The 25,652-nt window shown below is 48.3% G+C and overlaps 2 protein-coding genes across 3 annotated transcripts in view; both read right to left on the bottom strand.

Moving 5' to 3' along the window:
* The window catches only part of DOP1B (DOP1 leucine zipper like protein B), a 133,871-nt gene extending 127,688 nt beyond the window's left edge, over window positions 1-6,183 (bottom strand). For both annotated transcript variants that reach the window (XM_047796175.1, XM_047796183.1), the window contains exon 1: window positions 6,030-6,183. The gene's annotated coding sequence lies outside the window, so the exon portion shown is untranslated. The remainder of the gene's footprint in view (window positions 1-6,029) is intronic.
* A 7,579-nt stretch (window positions 6,184-13,762) lies between these two features.
* LOC125135762 (carbonyl reductase [NADPH] 3) lies at window positions 13,763-23,659 on the bottom strand. Its single transcript, XM_047796166.1, has 3 exons — window positions 23,164-23,659; window positions 21,377-21,484; window positions 13,763-14,250 (listed from the first exon to the last, which is right to left on the bottom strand). Exons 1-3 carry the CDS (start codon window positions 23,450-23,452, stop codon window positions 13,814-13,816), a joined length of 834 nt encoding a protein of 277 aa, XP_047652122.1. The 5' UTR covers window positions 23,453-23,659; the 3' UTR covers window positions 13,763-13,813.
* Window positions 23,660-25,652: the final 1,993 nt, after the last annotated feature.

Raw genomic sequence — 25,652 nt, 5'->3', positions numbered from 1 at the left:
AGGATCTGGATTGCCATGAGCTGTTGTAGAGGTCACAGACATGGCTCGGATCCTGAGCTGCTGTAGTGTAGGCTGGTAGCTGCAGCTCCGATTGGACCCCTAGCGTGGGAACCTCCATAGGCCGCAAGTGTGGCCCTAAAAAAAAAATCTGACGGTCAACCAGTCCATCTATTCAAACAGGTTGTAGCTCTGAAGAGCATTCCACAAGATGAGGAAAGGTCATTTCCTTGACCTGTCACCAAGCTCCATACTCCGATGTTTTCTCAAAAGTGGTGCCTTAGGGCTCCCATTCGTCTCCCTTTAGTCTATGTCTGATTAAGGTCCATTTAAAGTGCTCCCTTGTCCACACTAAGGGAACCCTCATTCTGCACAGGGCAGCACTACAGTTCCCGGTCTCCCCTGCAGCTAGGTGACCATGTGACAGCACTGCACAATGACGTGCCAGTGGAAGCTAGTGGTGGGGACTCCTCTGGTCTTTTATCCCTTACTCTTCTCCTTCTTTCTGCCTGGAAGAAAGGTTTGATGTTGGAGCTGAAGCCACATCTTTACAGCCAAGAGGAAAGAGCCACCTTTAGGGCATGACTCTGCACATAAGTGGAAAGAGGGGCTGGGGTCTGGAATGGCTTTTTAAGCCAACTCTGGATGCTCTGCTTTCTAATTTTTTTATGTGCATGACTCTAATTTTTTATGTGCACGACTCTGCACATAAATGGAAAGAGGGGCTAGGGTCCAGAATGGCTTTTTAAACCAACTCTGGATGCTCTGCCTCTGGACTTACTGTTTTCTGCACATAAAAGCTAATTTGTTGAAGCTGTTGTGCAATCAAGTTTTCTGTTACTCACAACCCAACACAATCCTGATTGATTCATGAGCCTAAGTAATATTCCTCTAGTAGGAAGCTGAATCAAGGGATAGAGCAATGGCAATATGATTAAATCCACTGAACTGGAGTTAGTTTGCCAACCAAGTTGCATGCTGCCATCCAATAAAAAGGCAAATATCATAGAAGAAACTCAGCTGAGGGACAACATAATCCTTAAGCCTGATTCTCATTTATTGGCCACGGCAACGTTGCAAGACTTCCATGATGTCGCCAAATTGGCTTTCTGATCACTCTGAGCTCACTCCGGGCTTCTCAAGGCCAACACAAGCTTCAAGTGGCCAACGTCGGTGGGCTCTGCTTCCTCATTCATCTCAAGAGGACCATGCCGCTGACCACTTCCTTCTAGAAACTGCCTGTCAGCCCACACTCCTCTGGCCCATGCGCCTAGGCTGGTTCCTACTGATACCTCTGCTGTGCTTTCTCTGCAGGCTCATCCTTCTTTTTTTTTTTTTTTTTGGTCTTTTTGCCATTTCTTGGGCTGCTCCCGTGGCATACGGGGGTTTGCAGGCTAGGGGTCGAATCAGAGCTGTAGCCACCAGCCTATACCAGAGCCTCAGCAACTCGGGATCCGAGCCGTGTCTGTGACCTACACCACAGCTCACGGCAACGCCGGATCCTTAACCCCTGAGCAAGGCGAGGGATCGAACCCTCAACCTCATGGTTCCTAGTTGGATTTGTTAACCACTGCGCCATGACGGGAACTCCTCATCCTTGTGTTCATGATTTCCAAATGCTGGTCATTCATCCTGGGCACCAAGCTTGGGCTCACTCTCCATGTCCTTCTTCCTCTCCCTCCTCCCCCTCAGTGATGTATCTCCCATTCCTGTAACTTATAAATACCATCTTCACGCTGATGACGATAGATTTATTACCGCCCCAACCTCCCCCTCCAAGGCCCAAACTCATGCATGCATCTCCTTGACTTCACTACCTGGATTAGGCCCAAGTACCTCAAACCGGGGGCATCCCAAACGAGACTCTCGAGTGTCCAGCAACAAAATGTGGCCCAGCCTAGGATGGTGCTACCAACAACGACAAGGAACAAAGTCCTGAATGTGCTACAATTTGAATGAAGCTGGAAAACACAAGCTTAGTGGGAGAAGCTCATCATAACAGGGCATATGTTGTATAACACCATTTATATTAAATATGCAGAACAGGCCAGTCTGAAGAGGTGGCAGGCGTATTCGTGAGTGCCTAGGCTGGGGAGCAGGAACAGACAGTAACTGCAAATGGACACAAGGGATCTTTGGGGCAGGGGGGCAGTCACGGAAAGCTGCTAATACTGGATTATGGCGATGGCTGCACATCTCTGTATACTTACCAAAACTCACTGAACAGTATACTTGAATAGATTTTATGATCTGTAAGTTATACGTCAATAATACTTTAAAAAAAAATCCTCTTCTGGAGTTCCCGTTGTGGCGCAGTGGTTAACAAATCCGACTAGGAACCATGAGGTTGCGGGTTGGATCCCTGGCCTTGCTCAGTGGGTTAAGGATCCCGTGTTGCCATGAGCCGTGTTGTAGGTCACAGATGCAGCTCGGATCCCGAGTTGCTGTGGCTCTGGCATAGGCCAGCGTCTACAGCTCTGATTAGACCCCTAGCCTGGGAACCTCCATATGCTGCAGGAGCGGCCCTAGAAAAGGCAAAAAGACAGGAAAAAAAAAAAAAAACCCTCTTCTGGAGTTCCCTTCATAGCTCAGTGGTTAATGAACCCAACTACCCAACTAGGATCCATGAGGATTCGGGTTTGATCCCTGGCTTTGCTCAGTGGTTAAGGATCTGGCATTGCCATGAGCATCTGGCATTGCTGTGGTGTAGGCTGGCAGCTACATCTTCGATTGGACCCCTAGCTTGGGAACCTCCACATGCTATGGGTGCAGCCCTAAAAGGCAAAAAAAAAAAAAAAAGAAAAAAATCCTCTACTTTTTTTTTTTTTTTTTTGCCTGCACCCATGGCAGGTGGATATTTCAGGCCAGGGATCGAACCGGCAGCACAGCAGTGACAACACTGGGTCCTTAACCAGCTGCGCCACCACGGAACTCAAAAAAACCCATGACCCTTGATTCTCTCTGCTCGACATGCTCCTTCTCTGGTTCTCCTTTCCTCAGAGAGCGGCCCCGCCACCTATGAGACTTTTGCCATCATCCTGGCCTCTTCCTTCCCTTCACCTGCCACTCTCGAGTCGTGGTGGCCCTTCTGCCAAAATACCTGTGGACTCTGCCCTGTACAAACCACCTTTCTCCTGCAAGCTTGCAGACACTTCCTAAGGGGTCTCCTTCACTCCTGCCCCTCTCCAATGTACTTTCACACAGCTTTCCGAGTCCCCTTAAAACACTTTTCCACCGTGTTTAAACTCTTCCCCTTAAATCTACAGTGAGTCCACACGGCCCCCATCCCCAATCCACTCATGGCCTGCAAGGCGCCACCTGCCTCTCTCCTCAAGGCACTCTGCTTGTCCTAAGACAGGCTCACGCTATGCTACCACAGAGCCTTTGCATGTGCTGGGCCTTGCTGCAAAAATACACTGTAGTCTGCAATGCACCCACAGAATAAGACTGCCTGCTCACTTGCGGAAAGGCCCATCCCCTTTTCTGAAATAACAGCTTTCACACTTTAGAGAATACTGATTTTGCCAAGTAAAGACAGAATTTAGGACATCCCCACAGTCCGTAATTGTTCTTAATGCCAGGAAATGTACAGTTCTGAAACCCCATGTCTCTGCAACACTCCACACAGTCTGCTCGCTGTAGCAGGAGTCTGGGGAAAGATGCATGAACAAGGCAGGGGTCCGGTCTCACAGCTCAGAGCCTATAAAAGGGGACATCTCCAAACACAATTCTGATTTAATGTGGCACACACAGTGACGGAGGGCGGGCTGATGTAACAGAGGGATGCTGGCAAGAAGGGCCGAGGAAGCCCAACTGCCAGCAGAGAAGTCCTCAAAGTCCACAGGTGTGGATGCTTCTTAACAGGAATAGAGCCTGGTCAGTGATAGCACGTGTGTTTAGGAGGTGGGGTGGCGAAGGGACACCACTGCTCATAGCAAGGAAAGTGTCAGCCAGGTAAGAGCAGGTAATGAGCAGTTCAGGGTTACTATGGGATGGAAGAAGACAATACTATTCCCTATTACAGCACAGGAGAGAAGTTTGGAAAGAGTCATTCAAGCAAGCTCTCTTTTCTCTTTTTTTTGTCTTTTGTCCTTTTAGGGCTGCATCCGCAGCATATGGAGGTTCCCAGGCTAGGGGTCTAATTGGAGCTGTTGCTGCTGGCCTCCGCCAGGGCCACAGCAATGCCAGATCCAAGCCTCATCTGTGACCTACACCACAGCTCATGGCAACGCCGGATCTTTAACCCACTGAGGGAGGCCAGGGATCGAACCCTCAACCTCATGGTTCCTAGTCAGATTCATTTTCACTGCGCCACGATGGGAACTCCTCTTTTCTTTTCTTTATAGGGCCACACCTGCAGCATATGGAAGTTCCTGGGCTAGGGGTCAAAACAGAGCTGCAGCTGCCGGCCTATGCCACAGGATCCAAACTGCATCTGTGACCTACGTTGAAGTCTGTGGCAACCAGGCAAGATATTCTATTTCTAAATACAGGGCACTCGATACTATGCTACTGAGCAAGTTTTCCGGTAGGCTTGGCGAATCCATCACTTATGCATGTATTTCTCTCATGCACCACACAAGTCCTAAGAGATCGGTGTTATCAGCCTCCAAATGAGGGTACTGGGAATCAGAAAACTGCCAGGGGTCACACAGCAAGCAACTGGCAGAAATAGGATTCTGGCTCAGCCAGGTGGCACAACTGAGTAGGTGTACAGCCTCACCTATATTACCCTACAGGTAAATTAATAGTGCAGCCCTTACAGAGCTCTTTTGACAATAATTTTGCAATCTATTCTGGATATCTTTTCTGTGAGAGGTTCAATAGCTCAGTAAAACTGATAAGAATTCTACAGCCTGGTAACAATTAGATACACAGGGGAAGAGTAGTATAAACAAGCCTATCAGAGCATATGTATCCGCCCGAAAAAGGCAAATGTCAGCAGGAAATGGCTCCCCTTAACCATTCTTAATTTCTTAGAGAAACATATTCGAGTGAAAAGCCAACCAGCTAGATCCAACACAAGTTAATTTAAAAGATGTTTGCGTGAAAGACCATTTCTGAGTTAGATGAAAACACAAAAAACTGTCAAACAGTCACTCTCCACAATTGGGGACACTTATCAATAGATAATGATCCTTAGTCTCCAGCACAGAAAGGCTCATCTGCAATTGGCTTAATCAACTCTAGGGCATATTATTTTGAGTCGGGTCTTTCAGGGTGGTAATTAAATTGTAGTGGAAAAAAATGTAAGACACGAATGGGGGCAAGATTTGGGGGGAGAGGAGCGCCTCCACTGGCTTACCAAAAAAATCCTACAAAGGTTCTCCCACCGTAGGACAGCTGTCCCAGGTTAAGGAAACACCTGCGGGTAACAGCCTTCATAAGCAGCTGCGGTGAGGTGCTCAAGGACCAGCCAGGGCGGCAGCAGCCTGCAATCCTGCAAGACGCAGGGGCCAGGCGGGCAGGCAGAGCGCGCACTGCGGCTCGAATCCCTTCTGGGGACGGTCTGGAAGACTCGGGGTGGGGGGTGGGAGGTGGTCCCTTAACAGAAAAGCCATTATCTTATAAAGGTCTCGATCCCCAAACCTGTTCCCCAACAGGACCGCGGGCAAACAAAGCCGCAGCTTCAACATCCGCCGCTGAGGTGAGAAGCGGGAAGGCGGTGACCCACCTGACCTCCACCTGCCAGAGGAGAGGCCGCGTCGGCCCGGCCGCTCTTCCTTCGCCTCGGGGAGCCAGGGAACTGGCAGGGGACCCCATTCAGCCTCCCGGGCTGCCCCTTGGGGGTCCTGGGCCGGAGCCCACGCCCACTCGGGGCCTCGTTAGGGCAGCCCCCGCACTGCAGCAGTGTGCGCCGCGGATCCGGGCAGTGCTCGGGGGGGAACCACCTGCACGCCAAGACCGCCTCACCGCGCTGCCCGAACCCTGTGCACCCGGGGGAAACGTCCCTGACGCTCGCGGGCCCGCAGGAGGAGACGCCCCAGTTCCCTCGGCTTCGCCTGGCGGCCGAGGGCGCGGGCCCGACTTACCGGGGGTGGCGGCCTTTCTCGGCGGGCTCGCCGAAGGGAGGCGCGGAAGAGCCGACCTGCAAGCGACTGGTAGAGCCGTGGGCAGCTGCGGCACGGCGAAGAGCCGAGACCGCGGAGGAAGCGCCGCGTCGGAGCCCCAGCCGCCGCGGCTCCAGGACACTGGGCGGGCTGGGAGGCGGATCTTCGGCGCGTGGGGGCGGGGCCAAGGGCGGGCTCTTGGCGCGTGGGGCGTGGCCTGTGAGGGCGGGGCCTGTGAGGGCTGGGTCGAGAGGCAGACCCTCGGCTCATGGGGGCGGGGCCAAGGGAGGGGGTCCTCTGCAGGCCCGACTGGGCAGACCTGGGAGGCGCGTCCTCGGCGCACGGGGGCGGGGCCAAGGGAGAACCCTCAGTGCGTAGGGCAGGGCCGAGGGCGCATCCTCGACGCTCGGGGCAGGGCCGGGAGGCGGGCCCTTGACTTGGGGGCGGGACCAGAAGACGGTACCTAGGCAGGCGGGGCGGGCCCTGGGGGCGCGTCCTCAGCGCGCGGGGGAGGGTCCTAGGTGCCCACTCCCCAGCGTCAGGCTTCTACCCCACCCTTCCGCCGCTTTCCCTCAGTGGGCGCCGCTCACTGCCTAAACAGCTAGGTCCCGCCCTCGCCACGGGTCTGCTCCTGGGAAGGTCTAACACAGGTGGGCAGGATGGCTCCGCCCCTCACCTGGGCCTTTCTTCACCCCTCCAATCTCATACACCCAAATAGAAAGGGACATCGGTCAGTGAATCGGCCTGCCCAAGGAGAGGTTTGGAGTTACAAAGACAGCCGTTGGACTCAAGAAAGATGGGGCTTGTGGCACTGGGACATGGGGACCACACCCAAACCCTCGGGGAGGTAGCGGAACGAACCCTTCCATACAAGCTCTGACCACAGCAGGTTTAGGGACCCTGGCTAAGGTGCCTCAGCCGCACGGGCCACACTTTTCTGACCCTTGGCATCAGACGAAAGAGTTTAGCTATGTGGGCTCTGGCTCAGAAAAGAGACTCGCATCAAGTCTAAATGGGATTTCTATTTTCGGATAAGCTCTAACCTCTTCCTCTCATCCTCAAGAGCCTTTGGATCTGGACAGTCCAGACCGAACCTGGCCTGACTGCTGCAGAGCAAGATGCACCTTGATGACAGGAATCAGACAAAGTTCACCTGATATCCTGCTTGCACCTGCTGGGGCTCTCAGCCAACCAAAGCAGTGCCATCTGTTGGTTGAGGTTGTGATTTCTCCAAGCGGCCTCTGACAGTTTAACCCCTCACCATTCCTTAGGAATTTTCAGATCTAGTCTGGGGTTCGTGAATGCTAGGCCATCCATGAAAGAGTTGAGGGTGGTGAGCATAGGGTGTCCATAAACATGTTGAAATTGTGTAGAATATTTAGTGTAAGTGTGTATTTCTGGAGAAAGAGTATACAGTTCGTATCAAATCCCCAAGAGGATCTATCGCTTCCCCCAAAACACCAAGAATATTCGAATAGTTTGGGATGTTGAACCTCTGGCCCAATCAGGCTGCTGCTGCTGCCGCTTTTATTTATTTATGGCTGCACTGGTGATGTATGCAAGTTCTGGGGCCAGGGATTGAATCTGAGCACTATAGAAATGCCATATCCTTAACCTGATTTCAGAGAGAGAGCAGTGAGTGATGCTTTGAAGCAAGATCTTAACTCTCTGCTCAGGAATTGAACCTAGGCAGCCTGGATGAACACCACAAATCCTAGCCACTAGACTAGTCAGAGACTAAAAGCAGAATTGCCTTGATTCTTGCCTCCTGTTGAAAGCAAGAATGTTTCGAGGAGGCAAAGACCATAAAAACAGGTATAGAATTTATTGTTAGAAACACAGTACAACATGTGGGAGAGCATACAGAGAAGTAGTCTATTTACCTAAGGCAAAAGCAAAGCAGTAATACACACTCAAAGGAGGAGTGCGGCTGTAAGTGTCCCGCTGAATGAGGAGCACGCCAGGGAGGTGACTTCAGCCATTTATATAGGACAGTTCTTCCAGGTCTTTGTTTTCCTTTAGCCAATTATCTTGTTTTATTTCTCACACCTGACCAGACCCAGGCCCCTCCCGGATATGTGTGAGCATCTTGTGGCCAAGATGGATTCCAGAGCAAAGGGTGATGGGACAGTTATCAGGACATATTGTGGCCTAGCAACCCCTCCCTTTTTGGCCCCGGGAGTCTTTTGGTGCATGTGTAGTTGGGTCTCCTTGACCCCCGGAGTGATTGATGTGGTCATCTTATCTTTTTACTCCAGCAGAGCTCAGCTCCTGCCATTAACTTTCTCCTTAACGTGTCAAAGAGAAGTAAGGTCCGGTTTCCTCAGCCTAACACGTCCCAGCTGTTAAGACTTAGTCTAGGGGTCATCTACCTCCTACCTCAAACCCACTGTGTCACAGTGGGAACTCTGCAGCCGGGCTTCTGATTCTGATTCCGTCTCCATCCATTTGGCATATGACGAGTGTCCCAGATGCCCTCCAATGGTCAATTTTTAGGGATGGTCTTAAAGTAGAAACAGATGAAAACTGCTTGAAGGACTGAGAATTTGGCAGGAAAAAGAATTTCATGAAAGTTGATTTCCTAATGAAGATGTGATAAGCTCCATTTTTACAAAAACAAAGTTGACAAACAGGTGTTTCTTCCTTTTTTTTTTTTGAGGTTCCTCAAATCCCACCACTGCATTGAACTAATAGAGATTAAAAAATCTACTTAGGAGCTTCCCCTGTGGTGCAGTGGGTTAAAGGACCTGGCATTGCCACAGCTGCAGCTTGGGTTAGATCCCTGGCCGAGGAACTGCCATATATTATCAGTGAGGCAAAAAAAAAAAAAATTCTTGTACTGACCATGAAGAAGAGAGAAGCAGTCTGTGCCAAAGTCACCATGTACAACTGTGTTGTAATGCATTTATATAAAATAATATATGTAATGTGCCTTGTGGTTAGGTTCCTTAGTGGTAAAGAACACCAGGTGTGTGGGAGGTTAATTGAAATGAACTTTGACAAATAAAGGTACTGTAAACCCTTTAAAGAACAACTCTGTTTATAATTAGGGTTGACAGTAAATGTACAACACTAAGATCTGAAAGTTTTTTCTTACGAGAAATCTGTTTACTTTGGCCAAGTTTTCTAGTCACCCTTGATCTCCCGAGCTGTGTTTAAGACATGTGAATCGAGTAGGTTCCTTGCGAAATAATACTCAAACTAATTAGGGCACTTCAGATGTAATTTAAATCAGAACGTTACCCCTTTGAGCAATAAAGAAGGCATTATAAATCAGAGGAAATGGGGGAGTTCCCATCGTGGCGCAGCGGCAACGATCGACTAGGAACCATGAGGGCAGGCTGGATCCCTGGCCTTGCTCAGTGGGTTAAGGATCCCACATTCCCATGAGCTGTGGTGTAGGTCACAGACGAGGCTCAGATCCTGAATTGCTGTGGCCCTGGTGTAGGCTGGTGGCTAAAGTTCTGATTGGACCCTAGCTTGGAAACCTCCATATGAATGGTCCACCTACTGGGGAGATTGGTAGGTAAGTGCATGTTGAATTTCTGTGTGCCAACAATGGTGACCCTCTAAGCTCATCTCTTCTCCATCCTTGTGGTTAGACGTCTTTTGTTGTCTTGTATTTGACTCTGTGCCCACTTTGTGGTTGACTTGCCGTAACAAGTAAACCTCTGTCAGCAGAGTCATTATCACCTGTTTCATCTCCACACCGTGTCACTGTTCAGGCTCTTGGGCTATCCCAATCCTATTGCAGGTCAGTAGGGGAGGGAGAAGTCTTAGGGCTGGGTCTAAAGCCAATGCTGTGTGTGGGTTTCCCACAGGTGTCAACCTAGAAAAGTATCGCAGAGAAGCTGATGTAGACAGGATCACTGGCCCCATTTGGTGCCTAAAAAAACACATTATGGGAGATAATCCATGTAAAATATACCACTTTAAAACCATACTACCTTTATTCACTTTCTGGAATAATTTACATAGAGATCTCTGGTTTGGAGATCAAATAACCATATAGCTTACAAATCTCTTAGATTCACTAAAGCATCTCCCTTAATTTTTACACCAGGAGAGTCGCTTGTGGTCTGCAGACTCATAGTAGTGAAGCTAGATGTTCCAAGAGCTGGGCACCAAGAATTTTGCAGTCAGACGGTCCTGGATACAACCCTGACTCTTGGCTCTTAGCTGTATCGTCTTGGGCAAGTTAATCAGCCTCTCCAAGCTTTTATTTTCCTCATGTGAAAAATGAATTTTGGGAATTCCTGTTGTGGCTCAGTGGTAATGAATTGGACTAATATCCATGAGGACGTGGCTTCGATCCCTGGCCTTGCTCAGTGGGTTAAGGATCCAGCATTGCCTTGAGCTGTGGTGTAGCTCCCATTCGACCCCTAGCCTGGGAACTTCTGTATGCTGCATGTACAGCTCTAAAAAACAGAAAGAAAGAAAAATGACTTTAATACCTGTCTCAGGAGTTTCCTTGTGGCTCAGTGGCACTGTCACTACTGTAGCACAGGTTTGATCCCTGTCCTGGGAAACTCTGCATGGCAAAAAAAACAAAAACAAAAACAAAAAACAAAAAACCTATCTTAAAGGACTGATGTGAGACTTATGTAAAACAATATTGAGAAACGATTAAGCATGATAACATAGCCTGAAATGCCATGGGTTCTCAATTCATGTTTTCTTTTTTCTCCTGATTCCAAGACTGTTTTGTTTTTTTTTTCCCCTTTAGAGCATACTATGGAACATTTTTATGCACTTCTATTAGATTCTTTTTGGTTGCAAAATACGACAAGCCACTTCCAACTAGCTTAAGGAAAAGGGATACAGGAATATCTTGTAACATCTCTTAGATCCTGGGACCTCAGGGATGATCTGAGGCTGGGGAATGGACACCACCCTGGCAAGGGGTGGTCTCTCTTTGGGCTGTTCTCTAGCTGCCTCTCTTGAGAGTGAGTCAGTTGCTTCCCTCTCTGGCTGTGCCTGGTTCCCTCTGCTGCTTGGGCTGCATAGAGTGAGATGTGGCTGCTCACAGTAGCAGCTCTGAGCGTTCCCTGATCCAGCCCAGCTGGTCCTGTCCAGCGGAAGTGTCTACCACTGGCAGTCAACAGGGGACAATGTCACCTTGGGGCTGCCACAGCTGTAAACATAGGGAATAAGCAGGGCTGGGTGGGGGTAGTAGATAGTTCTTGGGAAGAGGTGCCGGCCAGACCACCCAATAAGGGCCCCCTATGACCTTTCCACAAAAATGAGAAATGCCCTTCTGATCAACAGGTTTCAGTTAAGGGTCTTCTAAATGGACTACGTGCTGATCCAAAGAGTGTCAAGGTGGGATATAGCTAGAGACAAAAAAAATGAAGGAATGAAAGGGACTGGCCTGTTTTCTCATGCATTTCCTGTTTATGACTCCACCAGGCAGAACTTGAAATTTCTCCACAGTCTCTGTGCTTCCGCCCATCTTTGGCAAGAGTCTGGAAGAAGTCCAGAGTGTGAAAGGTATTTAGGAAACTTACTGAAAGCCATTAAAATGTTTTTGGAACCAGACAAGTCATTAAAATGTCTTAGGAGCTGTGGTCCAAGACGAATGTAAGAGCATGCTGGCTTTAAGCAGGCAACATGGAGATTGGCTAAAGGAAGTGAAATCATTCTGGGTGGGATTCAGATTTCCCTCTACCCAAAGTGGATGGAAGAGTGACATGAGGGTGTGAGAGCCAAACGGACCCTGGGCCATACTGCCATTGCAAGTCAGAGAGTAGAAAAAAATAAATACCTTGCACTCTGTCATAGACCAGAAATACCAGTGTCAGCTGCATTGTCCTGGTCCCCTAAGTAAATGAAACCTTGAGCTTTTCCATACTTTGCTGATCCCCAAAAGGAAAACAGAATTATCCCTTATTTCTGCAATGCCATTGTCAGGAGATTGAGGTTTATGATCGCAATCAAGTCACAAGGTTGCTGTTTCCTGCTGTGGACCCACCACAAACTTGGTAAATTTGTGTTTCTTTCCTTTGTATTTTGTGTTTTGTGGATGGTGCACCTGTTGCATTCTTGTTGTTTGACTGGCCATTCCTTCTGAAGTCTTCCCTGCAAACTTTATTTTTTTTTTTATCAGTGCACCTGCTACATGGGGAGTTCCCAGGGTAGGGGTGAAATTGGAGCTGCAGCTGTTGGCTTATGCCAGAGCCTGTGGCAACAAGGAATCCTTAACTCAATGAATGAGGCCCAGGATGGAACCTGCATCTTTACCCACACTATTTTGTACAATTCAGATACTATGTTGCTGAGCCACAAGGGGAACTCAAGCAAACTTTCTTTGCAAGTGTATTTCTTCTTTTCCTTAAGATCCTTTTGCATCCAAGTTTTTTGTTTTTGTTTTTGTTTTGTTTTGTTTTGTTTGGCCATGCCCTTGACATGTGGAATTTCCCAGGCCAGGGATTGAACCTGTGCCACAGTAATGACCTGAGCCACAGCAGTGACAACACCAGATCTGGCACAAGAGAACTTATCCAAGTCTTTTTTCCTCAGGGGATAACCCGAACCCAGGAGGCTAGTTGCAAAACCAATTCTATTTGAAAGCAGAGAAGTTGCCTCTTGTCAGCAAGACTACAGATAAGGCTCAGGGAGGCATCTGAAAAAGCACCCCCAGCTGTGGCTCAGAAGGATGAAGAATAGGTTAAGGAGAAAATATCTGCATATATCAGAGCAAAGAGGCGATCTGGACAAGGTTGCTCAGGCAGGAATAAGATGGAAAGAGCGGCAGGGCAACCTCAAAAACCCTCTGGGTAGAGCACAATGCAAATTCCAAATGGAAAACCCAGTATGGAAGGGACCATGACCCAAGAAAACAAGGACATTCTTCCCAAGTTCTTCAAGCCATACCACTTCATAAGGGTGAGATCCACTTTAAATGTACTCAAACACAAGAAAATCAATGGAGGAGTTCTCTTGCGTTGCAGCAGGTTAAGGATCTGGCATTGTCACTGCAGCAGCCTGTGTCACTGCTGTGGTGTAGACTCCATCCCTGGCCTGGGAAATTTTGCATGCCATGGGCATGGCTGAAAAAAAGGAACAGGATAAATTGTCATCCTTATAGTGTTGACAACTGAGAAAAAACAAGGGACAGCTGGAACATGGCTGGGACCTGCTTCACAGCCCTGAGACCTCTCACTAGACTAGTGGTTTTCTAAGTGCCAGCAGCCCCTGGGAATTTGTTAGAAATGCACACTCTTGGGCCCCAATTCTGGGCAATGGTTTAACACACCCTCCAGGTGAATGTGATGCCTTCTTTCTTTTCTTTCTTTTTTTTTTTTTTTTGTTAAGGGCCACACATACAGCATGTGGAAGTTCCCAGGCTAGGGGTCAAATCAGAGCTGCAGCTGAGGCCTACACCACAGCCATGGCAATGCAGAATTCAAGTTGCTTCTGTGATTCACACCACAGCTCATGGCAATGCCAGGCCCTTAACCCACTGAGTGAGGCCAGGGATCGAACCCGCATCCTCATGGATACTAATCAGGTTCTTAGCCTGCTGAGCCACGACATAAACTCCTGATGCCCTCTAGTATTTGCAAACCACTGGACTAGGTACATCTCCCTCTCAGGATAGAGTCTGGGCAGAGCAAAATTGCTCATCTTGATTCCAGAACAAGACCATTCCGCACAGAGAGATTCTACGTGATGCTCCCTTCGGACGGAAATAAAATCTGACCACAGCAGCCAAATTGCATTCATTCATTCCCCATTTATTAAGCATCAAGTGCCAAAGCAGACGTTCACCAGTTTTGGATGACTTTGTCACGGACCAGCTGGCCCTGAGGCTCGGTGGCATCCGGAGGCAGGAGGGCCAGGTAGACAGGAGTGACAGCCCCCTCCTCCACAGTCTCGAAGCCCTGTCCCCCCGTCATGTCCGTCTTCACCCACCCAGGGCAGCAGGCGTTCAGCAGAATCCTGTCCGCTTTTCTCTTCTCATCCAGACGCTGGGCCAGAATTCTTGATAAGACGGTGACCCCCAGTTTGGACACCCCATAAGCCGAGCTGGGCCAGCCTTCCCTCTCATGCACCTCATTTTTTGCATCCTCCACAAACTTTTTCATGAGGTCCACCAGGTCTTCCTCTGTGAGTGCCTCACACCGGAACTTCTCCTGCAGATCCTCGCTGCAGTTTTCAAGGGCTTTGGAACCCAGCAAGCTACTGATATTCACCACTCTGCCTGAAACCAAATGACACAAGTGTGGAAGCAGGTCACAAATAAACGGTCATGGGTTGATGACTGACAAACATGTGGTTGACTCATGCGGAAGGTTTAATTCCTGATTTAAAAAATGACTCCAGAAGGCATATTAAAAACAAAACAAAACAAAACAAAACCCAAGGAGTTCCCATTGTGGCTCTGTGGGTTAAGGACTGACGTCTATTAGGATGCAGGTTCCACCCCTGGTCTTGTTCAGTGGGTTAAGGATCCAGTATTGCCATAAGCTGCAGAGTAGGTTGCCAATGCAGCTTGAATCCAGTGTTGCTGTGGCTGTGGTGTACGCTGCAGCTGCAGCTCTGACTTGACCCTGGGAACTTCTATATGCTGTAGAAAAAAAAAAAAAAACCCAAAAAACCCTCCAAAAAGTCATTCAAAAATGACTCAAGAAGGCACCAGTGGGTTTTTTGTTTTTGTTTGTTTGTTTGTTTTTTTGTTTTCGTCTTTTTAGGACTGTACCCGCAGCATATGGAGGTTCCCAGGCTAGGGGTCTGATCAGAGCTGTAGCTGCCAAGCCTACGCCAGAGCCACAACAACGCCAGATCCGAGCCGTGTCTGCAAACTACACCACAGCTCACGGCAACACCGGATCCTTAACCCACTGAACAAGGCCAGGGATCGAACCCGCAACCACATGGTTCTTAGTTGGATTTGTTTCCGCTGTGCCACAGTGGGAACTCCAGTGGTGGGGTTTAACTTTTTGTCTCTTGTTCTCCCCAAAGGACACATTTCCATCATTAACAGGTGCTAAAGGGCAGTGATTCCCCATTAGGTGAGCAGGAGGTAGGTCTCTAGCAGAATCAGCAGGTAGTTTTGTGACACACCCCCTCCCCTGCACATACACTCTAGGTGCTTGTGAACTTGCTTTCCTGGGGAAGGCCCCTTCACCTTTAGATTAAAGCTCCCTATCGATCTGCACAATTTCCTAGGGCGATGGGGCCACCTCTGTGTCACTGGGTGCCAAAATCGGGGTCAGGTGATCCCTTGGGATGGCCCTGTTCATCCTTAATCATGGATACTGTGACATGTGGAACAGGTTGGTTCTCCATCCTGGTTTTCATTCTCATTGTTTGTTTGTTTGGTTTTTTTTTTTTTTTTTTTTTTTGGCCACAGTGTATAGCAGCTTGATGTGGGATCTCAGTTCCAAGACCAGGGATTGAACCCAGGCCACAGAGGTGAAAGTGCTGAGTCCTAACCACTAGACCACCAGGGAGCTCTGCTCATTGCTTTTCTAGCCCATAGTTAACAAAGAAACATAATTAGTTAATGAGTTCATCTTGACTTTAACCATGATTCACAGCCACTAAAGAGGCAGATCTGCCCATTAAATATGCAGGCCCCAAACTATAAAACAGTTTGAAACATTGGTGGAAATCCAGGAAGTGTGAATTTACACATTTTGTCCAACTCAAAAAGCATCACATGTGGGGGGATTCTTTTCTCACATTTTATCCTGAATCCATATTCTCTGCATCCGATAGGACAACTGGATTTTGTTTGATTTTCTGAGTGGCCTTCCCCAGGGGTACACATTTAGGGGGACACACACCTACTGGATACTGTTGTGGGCCCAGCCTCATATGGAGATGCCTCACTCGGTCCTTGCACACAAGCCTTTCATGTAGACCCCAGGTACCCAAGACTCTTCAGTATTTTCTTTCCTTCCTTCTCACTCTCTCTCTCTCTCTCTCTGGTAACACAAATTTCTTTCCTAACTTTTAACTGAAAATTTTGCAACCTACAGAAATTTGCAAGAATAGTTTAATAAACACCCGTGTCCTTCAGCTGAGTTCTACCAATTGTGGACATCTTGCCACATTTGCTTTCTTTCTCTTAGGGGTAGACAGTATTGTAAATCTTCCCCTTAAACACCATAGTAGACAGGAGGGAGTTCCCTTCGTGGCTCAGTGCTTAACAAACCCAACTAGGATCCATGAGGATATGGGTTGGAGCCCTGGCCTCGCTCAGTGGGTTAAGGATCCGGCGTTGCCATGAGCTGTGGCGTAGGTCACAGATGTAGCTTGGATCCCATGTTGCTGTGGCTGTGGTGTTGGCTAGTAGCTCTAGCTCCGATTCGACCCCTAGCCTGGGAACTTCCATATGTCTCGGGTGTGGCCCTAAAAAGCAAAAAAAAACAAACAAAAAACCCAAACAAAAAAACACAACCCAAAACCCCAAAACAAAACACCATAGTATATATAAGTAAGGGCATTCTCTTCCATAACCACAAATGTGACCACACTCAAGACATTTGTCATGGTATAACACTGTTACCTAAGAGTTCCTGCTGTGGCTCAGCAGGAACGAACCTGACTGGTATCCATGAGGATGTGGGTTTGATCCCTGGCTTCACTCAGTGGGTTAAGGATCCAGCGATGCCTCAAGCTGTGGTATAGGCTGCAGAGGAGGCTGGGATCCCAAGTTGCAGTAGCTTTGGAGTAGGCTGGCAGCTGCAGCTCCGATTTGACCCCTAGCCTGGGAACATTCATATGCTGTGGGCGTGGCCCTAAAAAGCAACAAACAAACAAAAATAAAACAACAATACCCCCCCCAACTATTATCTAAAGTATAGTCCAACAGAGAACAGTCTTGTGGTTGCCAAGGGGGACAGGGAGGGATGTGGTGGGAGTTTGGGATTAGCAGGTGCAAGCTATTATGTATAGACTGGATAAACAACAAGATCCTACTATATAGTACAGGGGAACTATATTTCATATTCTGGGATAAACCATAATGGAAAAGAGTATGTATATAAAACTGAGTCACTTTGCTATATATCAAAAATTAACACAACACTGTGAATCAACTATACTTATTTCAATAAGCTTTTTAAAAAGTAAAAAAAAAAAAAGTCCCTATTCCAATGTCCCCAGTTGTCTCAATAATCTTCCTTTATAGGTTTTTTGTTTTCATCCAGGGCCCAGTGTGGGATCCTGGATTGCAATTAGTTGTCCTCTGTAGTCTCTTTTAATCGAGAGCAGTTGACAGTGATTTTTTAAAGATTCTGAGTCATTATTTTGTAGTATTGTTCCCAATTTGGATTGGCACGGTTTTTTTTTTTTTAAAATATTAGATTCATGTCAACATTTTGGCCCGGAATCTGCTTCAGCAATGTTGCCATCTTCATTACTTTCTAAATAGCTTTGTTCTCAATCACTTGGCTGCTACAAGGAATTAAATTCAAAAGGGAAAGGAAGAAAGAAAACAAAAGCAAAATACAGGAGCTACTCTAGGCCTTCAGTGGAGATCAAAAAAACCTCCTAAGAGGAGGAGGCGTCCTCTTTGACCTCAGGAACACTCCGGGGGAGAGGCCAAAGAGTGACGCTGCAACAGCTAAGTAGGTCTAATCAGCCCTGAGAAGTGCTGAGCTCACACCATCTCCACCACTCTTTGCTGAGGTCCAGGTGGTCCCCTGGTCCATAACCACTACCACATTCTGGAAAGAATGTGCAGGTGGCGCCCCCTAGTGGCTCAACAGTTGACTAACCTAACTTATTCAGTCTTTTTTTTTTTTTTTTTTTTTGCTTTTTAGGACTGCACCTCTGGCATATGGAGGTTCCCAGGCTAGGGTTCCAATTAGAGCTACAGCTGTCCACCTACACCACAGCCACAGCAATGCAAGATCCAAGCCATGTCTGCGACCTACACCACAGCTCACAGCAATGCCAGATCCTTAACCCACTGAGCAAGGCCAGGGAGCAAACCCACAACCACATGGTTCCTAGTTGGATTCGTTTTCGCTACATCACAACTGGGAACTCCTTCTTATACACTCAATCTTGAACCAATAAGCAAGTAGGATAACTTTTCAAATTCTTTTTATTTCTTTTTACTGCCACACCTGCAGCATATGGAAGTTCCCGAGTAGGGGTCGAATTGGAGCTGCAGCTGAGGCCTTTACCACAGTCACAGCCACACAGGATCTGAGCCAAATTTGTGACCTGTGCCGAAACCTGAGGCAACCCTGGATCCTCAACTCACTGAGCTAAGCCTGGGAACGAACCCACATCCTCACAAACACTATGTTGAGTTCTTAACCCACTGAGCCACAACGGGAACTCCAAATTTATTTTTACTTTTTAATTTTTTAATAATAGTTGATTTATAATGTGCCAATTTCTACTGTACAGCAAAGTACATATATATGTACAGTCATACAAATATATACATTCCTTTTCTTACGTTGTCTTCCACTCATGGTCTATCCCAAGAGATTGGATAAAGATAACTTTCTTTAAAGTGATATTATAAAACTAAATAAAATAAAGAGTGGATTTTAAAATCAGTTTGGGGCAAAAAGACAAAACAAAACAAAACAAAACATCCGTTTTGTGTGGGGAGAAAGTGACGGGCAATAATGCTCAGTGTTTTGCCCTCCAGGTAAACATGAGGTTTATTGAAAAGTCGTCGGTATCCTCACCATGTTGCAAACCAGATTCCCCCTTTGGGAAAGACTGTTACAGAAAACCAGTTATGGACAGTAATTCACTGGCTCTGGGTTGATCCCTGAGTCCCACCCTCCCCAAAGCCTTCTTTAATTTTTCAAAATGGCTTGGTTTCATCATCACTTGAATCCTTTCCTCACTGGAACTAATTATCCTGATTCGATTGAGGGGTGAAGTTAGGAAACTGGATGTGGTTTCCAGTGCCACTGCTACCTGGCTGTGTTCCCTTCTCTGGGCCTCAATTTTCTTCTCTATAAAGTGAAGGTATAGGGGAGTTCCCATCGTGGTGCAGCAGAAACAAATCCAACTAGGAACCATGAAGTTGCGGGTTCGATCCCTGGCCTCTCTCAGTGGGTTAAGGATCCGGTGCTGCCGTGAGCTGTGGTGTAGATCGAAGATGGGGCTCGGATCTGGCATTGCTGTGGCTGTGGCATAGGCCGGTGCCTACAGCTCCGATTAGACCCCTAGCCTGGGAACCTCTATATGCCGCGGCCCCAAAAAACAAACAAAAATAATAATAAAGTGAAGGTGTAGCAATGCACATTTTCTTCAACATCTTGCAGCTTTCAAATTCTAGGATTCTAAAATCCACAGGGAGAAAGCTTCCTGATACTTGGTAAAGGAAGTAAAATAAAAGTAAAATAAAAAACACATTTATTTATGCTTAGATTTGCATTTAAAAAGTCCATTCCCAGAGTTTCTGTTGTTCCTGACTCAACATAGTGTCTGTGACATTTCAGGTTCAATCCCTGGCCTTGATCAGCAGGTTAAGTATCCGGTGTTACTGCAGCCTGCAGTGTAGGTTGCAGATGTGGTTCGGATCCAGTGTTGCTGCGGTTTGTGGTGTAGGCTGGCAGCTGCAGCTCTGATTTGACCCCTAGCATGGCAACTTTGGTATGCCTCAGGTGCAGCCATAAAAAGAAAACAAAAACGAACCCCCAAACCTCTATCCCCTTAACCCTGGGCACTCACCAACTCCATTGCCCCTGGTCCCAAGGCATCCTTGAACCAGTACCTGCAACTGTACCGGTGGATTTGCAATGACCTCATCCCACTAAGAAGCCAGTACAGGGAATTACCAGTAGAGGCTGGGAATGTGCAGATGGGTGGAACTCTCACTGCATCATTTTACTTTATTTTTTCAGGGCCACAGCTATGGTACATGGAAGTTTCCAGCCTAGGGGTCGAATCAGAGCTGTAGCTGCTGGCCTGCACCACAGCCACAGCCATTCGGGATGCTAGCCACATCTGCGACCTATATCACAGCTCAGAGCAACGTCAGGGATTGAACCCACATCCTCATGAATACTAGTCGGGCTCATTACCAGTGAGCCATGAAGGGAACTCCCACTATGCATCTTTTATTTATTTATTTAGTTTTTTTAGGGCTGTACCCACAGCATATAGAGATTCCCAGGGTAGGGGTCTCATTGGAACTGTAGCCGCCGGCTACCTACACCGCAGCTCGCTACAACGCCAGATCCCCAGCCCACTGAGTGAGGCCACTGAGTGAACCCGCAACCTCATGGTTCCTAGTTGGATTTGTTTCTGGTGTGCCACGATGGGAGCTCCTATGCATCTTTTTAGATTTAAGTATTTTTGCCTTAGAGATCAACTTTATTTAAAATGTTAAGAAAAGCACATTTCTAGTAAGAACCACAGAGTTCTTCCGAAGAATCACAGTTGACTTCTTGGGAGAGAAGATCCTCTTGGGAGCAAGCCTTCCCTCCCTGCCTGGAGCACACTTGTAACTTACACTGAGGATTCTTTGTCAGCACAGCAATGGTCTCCCCCAGGGGACTCAGCGCTCCATGGACAGGACTGTCCGTGCCCACAATGTCACCACTGCATCCCGGGCACCCGCACAAGGCCTAGGTTTTGGCAGGTGCTCAATAAGTATTTGTGGGAGAAGTAATAAAAGTTATTTATCAAATACTTGAAGGTGTAGGCAAGATATTTCTTAATAAAAAACAATTTCTTTTGGATGTTATGAATCAGCTTTACAAAGATTGGTACAAGATGAAAGGACTCTAGGAAAATTCGTAGAAATACTTGAACAGACCCTTTCCCCAGGGCCCAGGTGAGCTCGGTGAGGAGCTAAGAAGGGCTGAACTGCTCAAAGGCGAAAGGCCTTTTGGGATTGCAACACTTTAACATTTTTTTTTTCTTTTTTACTGCTCACCAGTAGCATATGGAAGTTTCCACGCTAGCGGATGAATCAGAACCGCAGCTGCTGGCCTACACCACAACCATAACCACAGCGGATCTGAGCTGCATCTGCGACCCATGCTTGGGACCATCCTGGATCCTTAACCCACTTAGTGAGGCGAGGGATCCAATCCGCATCCTCACATGCACTATGTCAGGTTCTCAACCTGCTGAGCCCCAGGGGAAATTTCACCTTATCATTCTAGAGTTGAGTTCACGACATGGGACCCTAGAGCATCTCCAGGTATCATAGGTACCTTTCAATAAAGCTAAACTATCCCAGTGAGGAGCTATGAGATACTCTGACAAAATAGAGCTATCTGTGTTTCCTCCACAGAGAAACAGCAGCCCTGGGTGATTCCCGAGGGACAGCCCTGTGGCTGACTCCTTACTGAGGGGAGGCAAAACTGGACAGTCCACAAAGCTGGACTTACCATGAGGTTTTATGATCGGCAGTAATTCGATGCAGACATTTCTTGTGCCAAAAAAGTTTGTCTTCAGCGTCATCTCAGCTTGAATGTCAAAGGGCGTTGGATCATCAACTTTCAAAAAGAGAAGGAAACAAACAAAAAAAAAGGTCATGCATCACCCCCCACCCTCGAAATTCATAAGATAAAGTGGATATTATCTCTAACGAAGGCAAAACAAGCTAACTTTAAAGTAATTTCAAGGGTTGGCTTTCTGGTAGTGGCACAGTGGAAAGGAATCCGACTAGCAACCACGAGGATGGGGGTTCACTCCTTGCCCTCGCTTGTGGGTTAAGGATCCAGCGTTGCGGAGAGCTGTGGTGTACATCTCAGATGCGGCTCGGATCCTGTTGCTGTGCTTGCGGCGACCGGCAGCTGTAGCTCCGATTGGACCTCCCCTAGCCTGGGAACCTCCATATGCCCCGTGTGCGGCCATAAAAAGCAAAAAAATTCAAGGGCCTCTTAAAACACAGCCGTCTGGTTCCCGACCCCCGAGTTTAGGACCAAGAAGATCTGGCGTGGGGCTCCAGAAAGCACGTTTCTAACGAGTTCCCAGGTGATGCCACAGCCACTGGTCCTCGAGCCACACTTCGAGAACTCTTGGCTTTGATCACTGCTGCTCAATCTCGAACGGGCAGAGGAGGCACCAGGAGAATTCTGTTAAAATGCAAATTATAATTCATCAAGTGTAGGGCGAGGCTGGAGAGTCTGCGATTTCAGTGAGCGCTTAGGGTCGCAGGTGCTGCTGGTCGACCGCCCACACGCTGAGGGGCGAGAGCTTCCAGCTGAGGTCAGCGTTCCCCGGTGGTGGGGGAAGCTGGCTATTTATCCGCTATCGGCTCCAGGTGGGTGTTGGCTACCTCCTGCCCTCGCGTCTAGAAATCCCGCAGACTGAGTTGCCGGTGGACCGCACTTGCGAAGCCCAAGGCCAAGCGGATGAAGATTTAACACTTCGCAATGTTTCATTTTCTTGGGTTCTGCCTGTTAGATTTCCCTTCCGCAGTAGGTTTGCATGCAACACTGGCCTGTTCATTTCTATCCGCAGCGCATGGAAGATCAATAACTTTCCTATTGGAGTAGTAACTTCTTTGATTCCCGCCCCCTCCCCCCCGGAAGATGCTACTTAAGACCACGCTTATATGTTTGATAACAAACCTAGGTTCTCTGGGGGGTGGGAACCATGCTCGCTTCCTTTGTGCTAGAGCCTATCAAAGCTCTCGATTAAACAGACTTAAGTCCACTAACTTGCAAGTGCGCGCTAATCGTGTCTCCGAGATTCACTTCCTGTCTGGAGCAGATGCCGCCCGATATCTATGAATGCGCCTTTTCATGGAAAGCGAAAGCCCGGCAAGCTTGGAGCTTGGAGACCCTTCTCTGAGAAAATGTTTCTTGCATTAGAAAACTGATGAGCTTGGCAGGGCGTGGCTCCCTCCCAGGAGACAGATTCTCTTGCAAACCTCAGCAGCTGACGGTCCTGGGAGGGCCCTGGGTTGCTCACTGGCGCGCACAGGCCCGCACAGGCCGGCGCGCGGGCGGGGCGCGCTGTGCCAGGCACCCGGGCGGGTCTTGTGCTAAACGAACAGCTCCAGAGACTCCGTGGAAAACGAAAAACCGCCGCGCGAGGCGAGACCTGAGCGCGTCCCGAGCGGCGGGCGCTGCCTTTCCCGATCAATCAAGTGGACGTGTGGGGGGCGCCTGCCGCTCGCTGTCCCGCACCCTGGACGAGCCCGGGAACCTCCCACCCCCTCACCTACTCTTGAAAGCGATGCCCGCGTTGTTGACCAGCACGTTGAGTCCCCCATACTCCTTGCGCAGGAAGTCGCGCAGGGCGCGGATGCTCTGCAGGTCGTCGATGTCCAGCTGGTGGAAACGCGGGCTCAGGCCCTCGGCCTGCAGCTGCTGCACCGCCGCCCGGCCCCGAGCAGCGTCCCGCGAGGTGAGCACCACATCCCCCGAGAACTGCCGGCACAGATCACGCGCGATGGCGAAGCCGATGCCCTTGTTGGCGCCAGTCACCAACGCCACGCGGGTGTAGGACGACATGGCCGGGTGTGGGGCGAGCGGGACCCTTTGGTGGAGAGCTGACTGGGCTGTGGGCCACCGGTTCCGCGCGTTTCGGAGGCTCTGCCAACAGTCAGAGAAGCCAGGAAGAACTGTGTTCTAGGATCCAGTGCTGTGACTTGCAGAGAATGAGGCTCTGGTCCTCGGTTCCTCCCCTCCTAGGAGGGGCCGCTGTTCCTGAAGGTTTCGTAACGCCCCATTCCCCGGTCCGCCCCCCTCCCAGCGCTGCGACCTCCTTTGATCCCGCCTCTAAGCCAAACGTTGATCCGCGGGGTGAAGTTGTTCCTGCAAAGCAAAACCGGACGGTGATGGGTCGATAGGGTCTAGAGAGTCACTGCAGTTGGATTGAAGAAACTATTGTAGGAGAACCCAAAAGGAGAAAAACAAGTGCTGAGTAATTTTCTTGGGCGTGCGCCCGTGAGCCGCTGCAAAATGAGGGTGTTTGATTTTTCCTTGAATACACTGAAATTATTTCGACACGGTAATTGGATCTTAGGACAGAGATTCCCGTTTGAGAGATACTCAAGAGAGGGAATGAGAGAAAAGTGGTCCCGTGAGCAACTTTGCAGGTGTGGGCAGGTTACCTAGCTCTGTGGAATTCCCAGGGCGCCCCCATGTGGGAGAGAATGTGTATGAAACTCTCACTGTGTGCCAAGCCTCTTAGAAGGTTTTTATTCATTTCACATAACTACTATGGGTGCGAAGTGTGTGCATTTTAGGTTTATCCAAGGAGGTTAGGTGTGTGTGTGTGTGTGTGTGTGTGTGTAATTTTTTTTCCTTCCGGTGAAATCTCTGTTCTCACGAAGTTCAACTGAATACAAATCGCCAAAGGGTGTCATGGTGTGGACAAGCAATTAGAACACTCCTAGCCACCTTCTTTAGTGTAACCCAGGTGCATTTGATTCGAGTGAGTTTGATTAGTGACTTTTGGATTTATGGAGAGCTGTGATCTCATTGTGACTCAGCTTTTCCCAGGCACATTGGGCTAAGCTGTCACCTTGACTCTCCTTTCTCCAAGTCAACATGTGAGGTCAGGAGGTGGGTGCCTTCTGTGGCTCAGTCAGTGTTTTCTTTTTTTTCCTCTAAAGATTATTTGGAATTCTATTTTATTTTTTTCTCTTTTGGCCACATCCATGGTATGAAGAAGTTCCCAGGCCAGGGATGGAACCCCTACCACAGCAGCGACCTGAGCTGCTGCGGTGATCCTTACCCTGCTGTGCCGCAAGAGAACTTCAAAACTCAGTTTTAAAGATATGGGGCTATTCAGGTTTTCTATTTCTTCTTGAGTGAGCTTGACTCATGTTTTTCCAAAATTCGTATATTTCATCTAAGTTGTTGACTTGAACAGTAGCAGCCCATAAACTCTGATATGTTTTCAATTTTAAGCAGTTTAAAATATCTTTTACTTTTTGATATCTTCCTTGACTGAGGGTATTTAGAAGTATATCTTTTAGTTTCCAACTATTTGGGGATTTTTCCAGATACCTTGCTGTTATTGATTTCTTAATTCTGTTGTTGTAGTCAGAGAACATATTTTACAGCATTTGAGTTTTTTTTTTTTTTTTTTTAAACAACCACACCCGCAGCATATGTAAGTTCCTGGACTAGGCATTGAATCAGAGCTGCAGCTGCTTACCTATGCCACAGCCACAGTATCACTGGATCTGAGCCACATTTGCCACCTACGCTGCAGCTTGTTGAAATCCTGGATCCCTAACCTACTGAGCCAGGCTGGGTGAACCTGCATCCTCATTGAGACTGTCAGGTCCTTCACCGGCTGAGTCACAGCAGGAACTCTGACTTGAATTCTTTTAAAAGAGTTTTTAAAGCTGGGAGAGAAAGATGAAAGCATGTTTTTATTTATTAAAAAAAATTTTTTTTTGGTTTTTTTAGGGTTGCACCCGAGGCATATGGAAGTTCCTAGGCTGGGGTCAAGTCAGAGCTGCAGCTGCTGGCCTACACCACAGCCACAGCAATGCAGGATCTGAACTGCATCTTAAACCTACACTACAGCTCATGGCAAAACCAGGTCCTTAACCCACTGAGAAAGGCTAGGGATTGAACCTGCATCCTCATGGATACCCGTTGGCTTTGTTACTGCTGAGCCACGACGGGAACTCCGATGTTTTCATACAATGGTAATAATCTCAGAGAGGTGAGAATAGGTGAAGGAGACAAAGGG

The sequence above is a fragment of the Phacochoerus africanus genome, chromosome 1 (genome assembly GCF_016906955.1).
Source record: "Phacochoerus africanus isolate WHEZ1 chromosome 1, ROS_Pafr_v1, whole genome shotgun sequence".
NCBI classification, from domain to species: Eukaryota; Metazoa; Chordata; class Mammalia; order Artiodactyla; family Suidae; genus Phacochoerus; species Phacochoerus africanus.
Note: the sequence above shows the minus strand (reverse complement) of the source record. Positions and strands in the feature narration are given on the sequence as shown.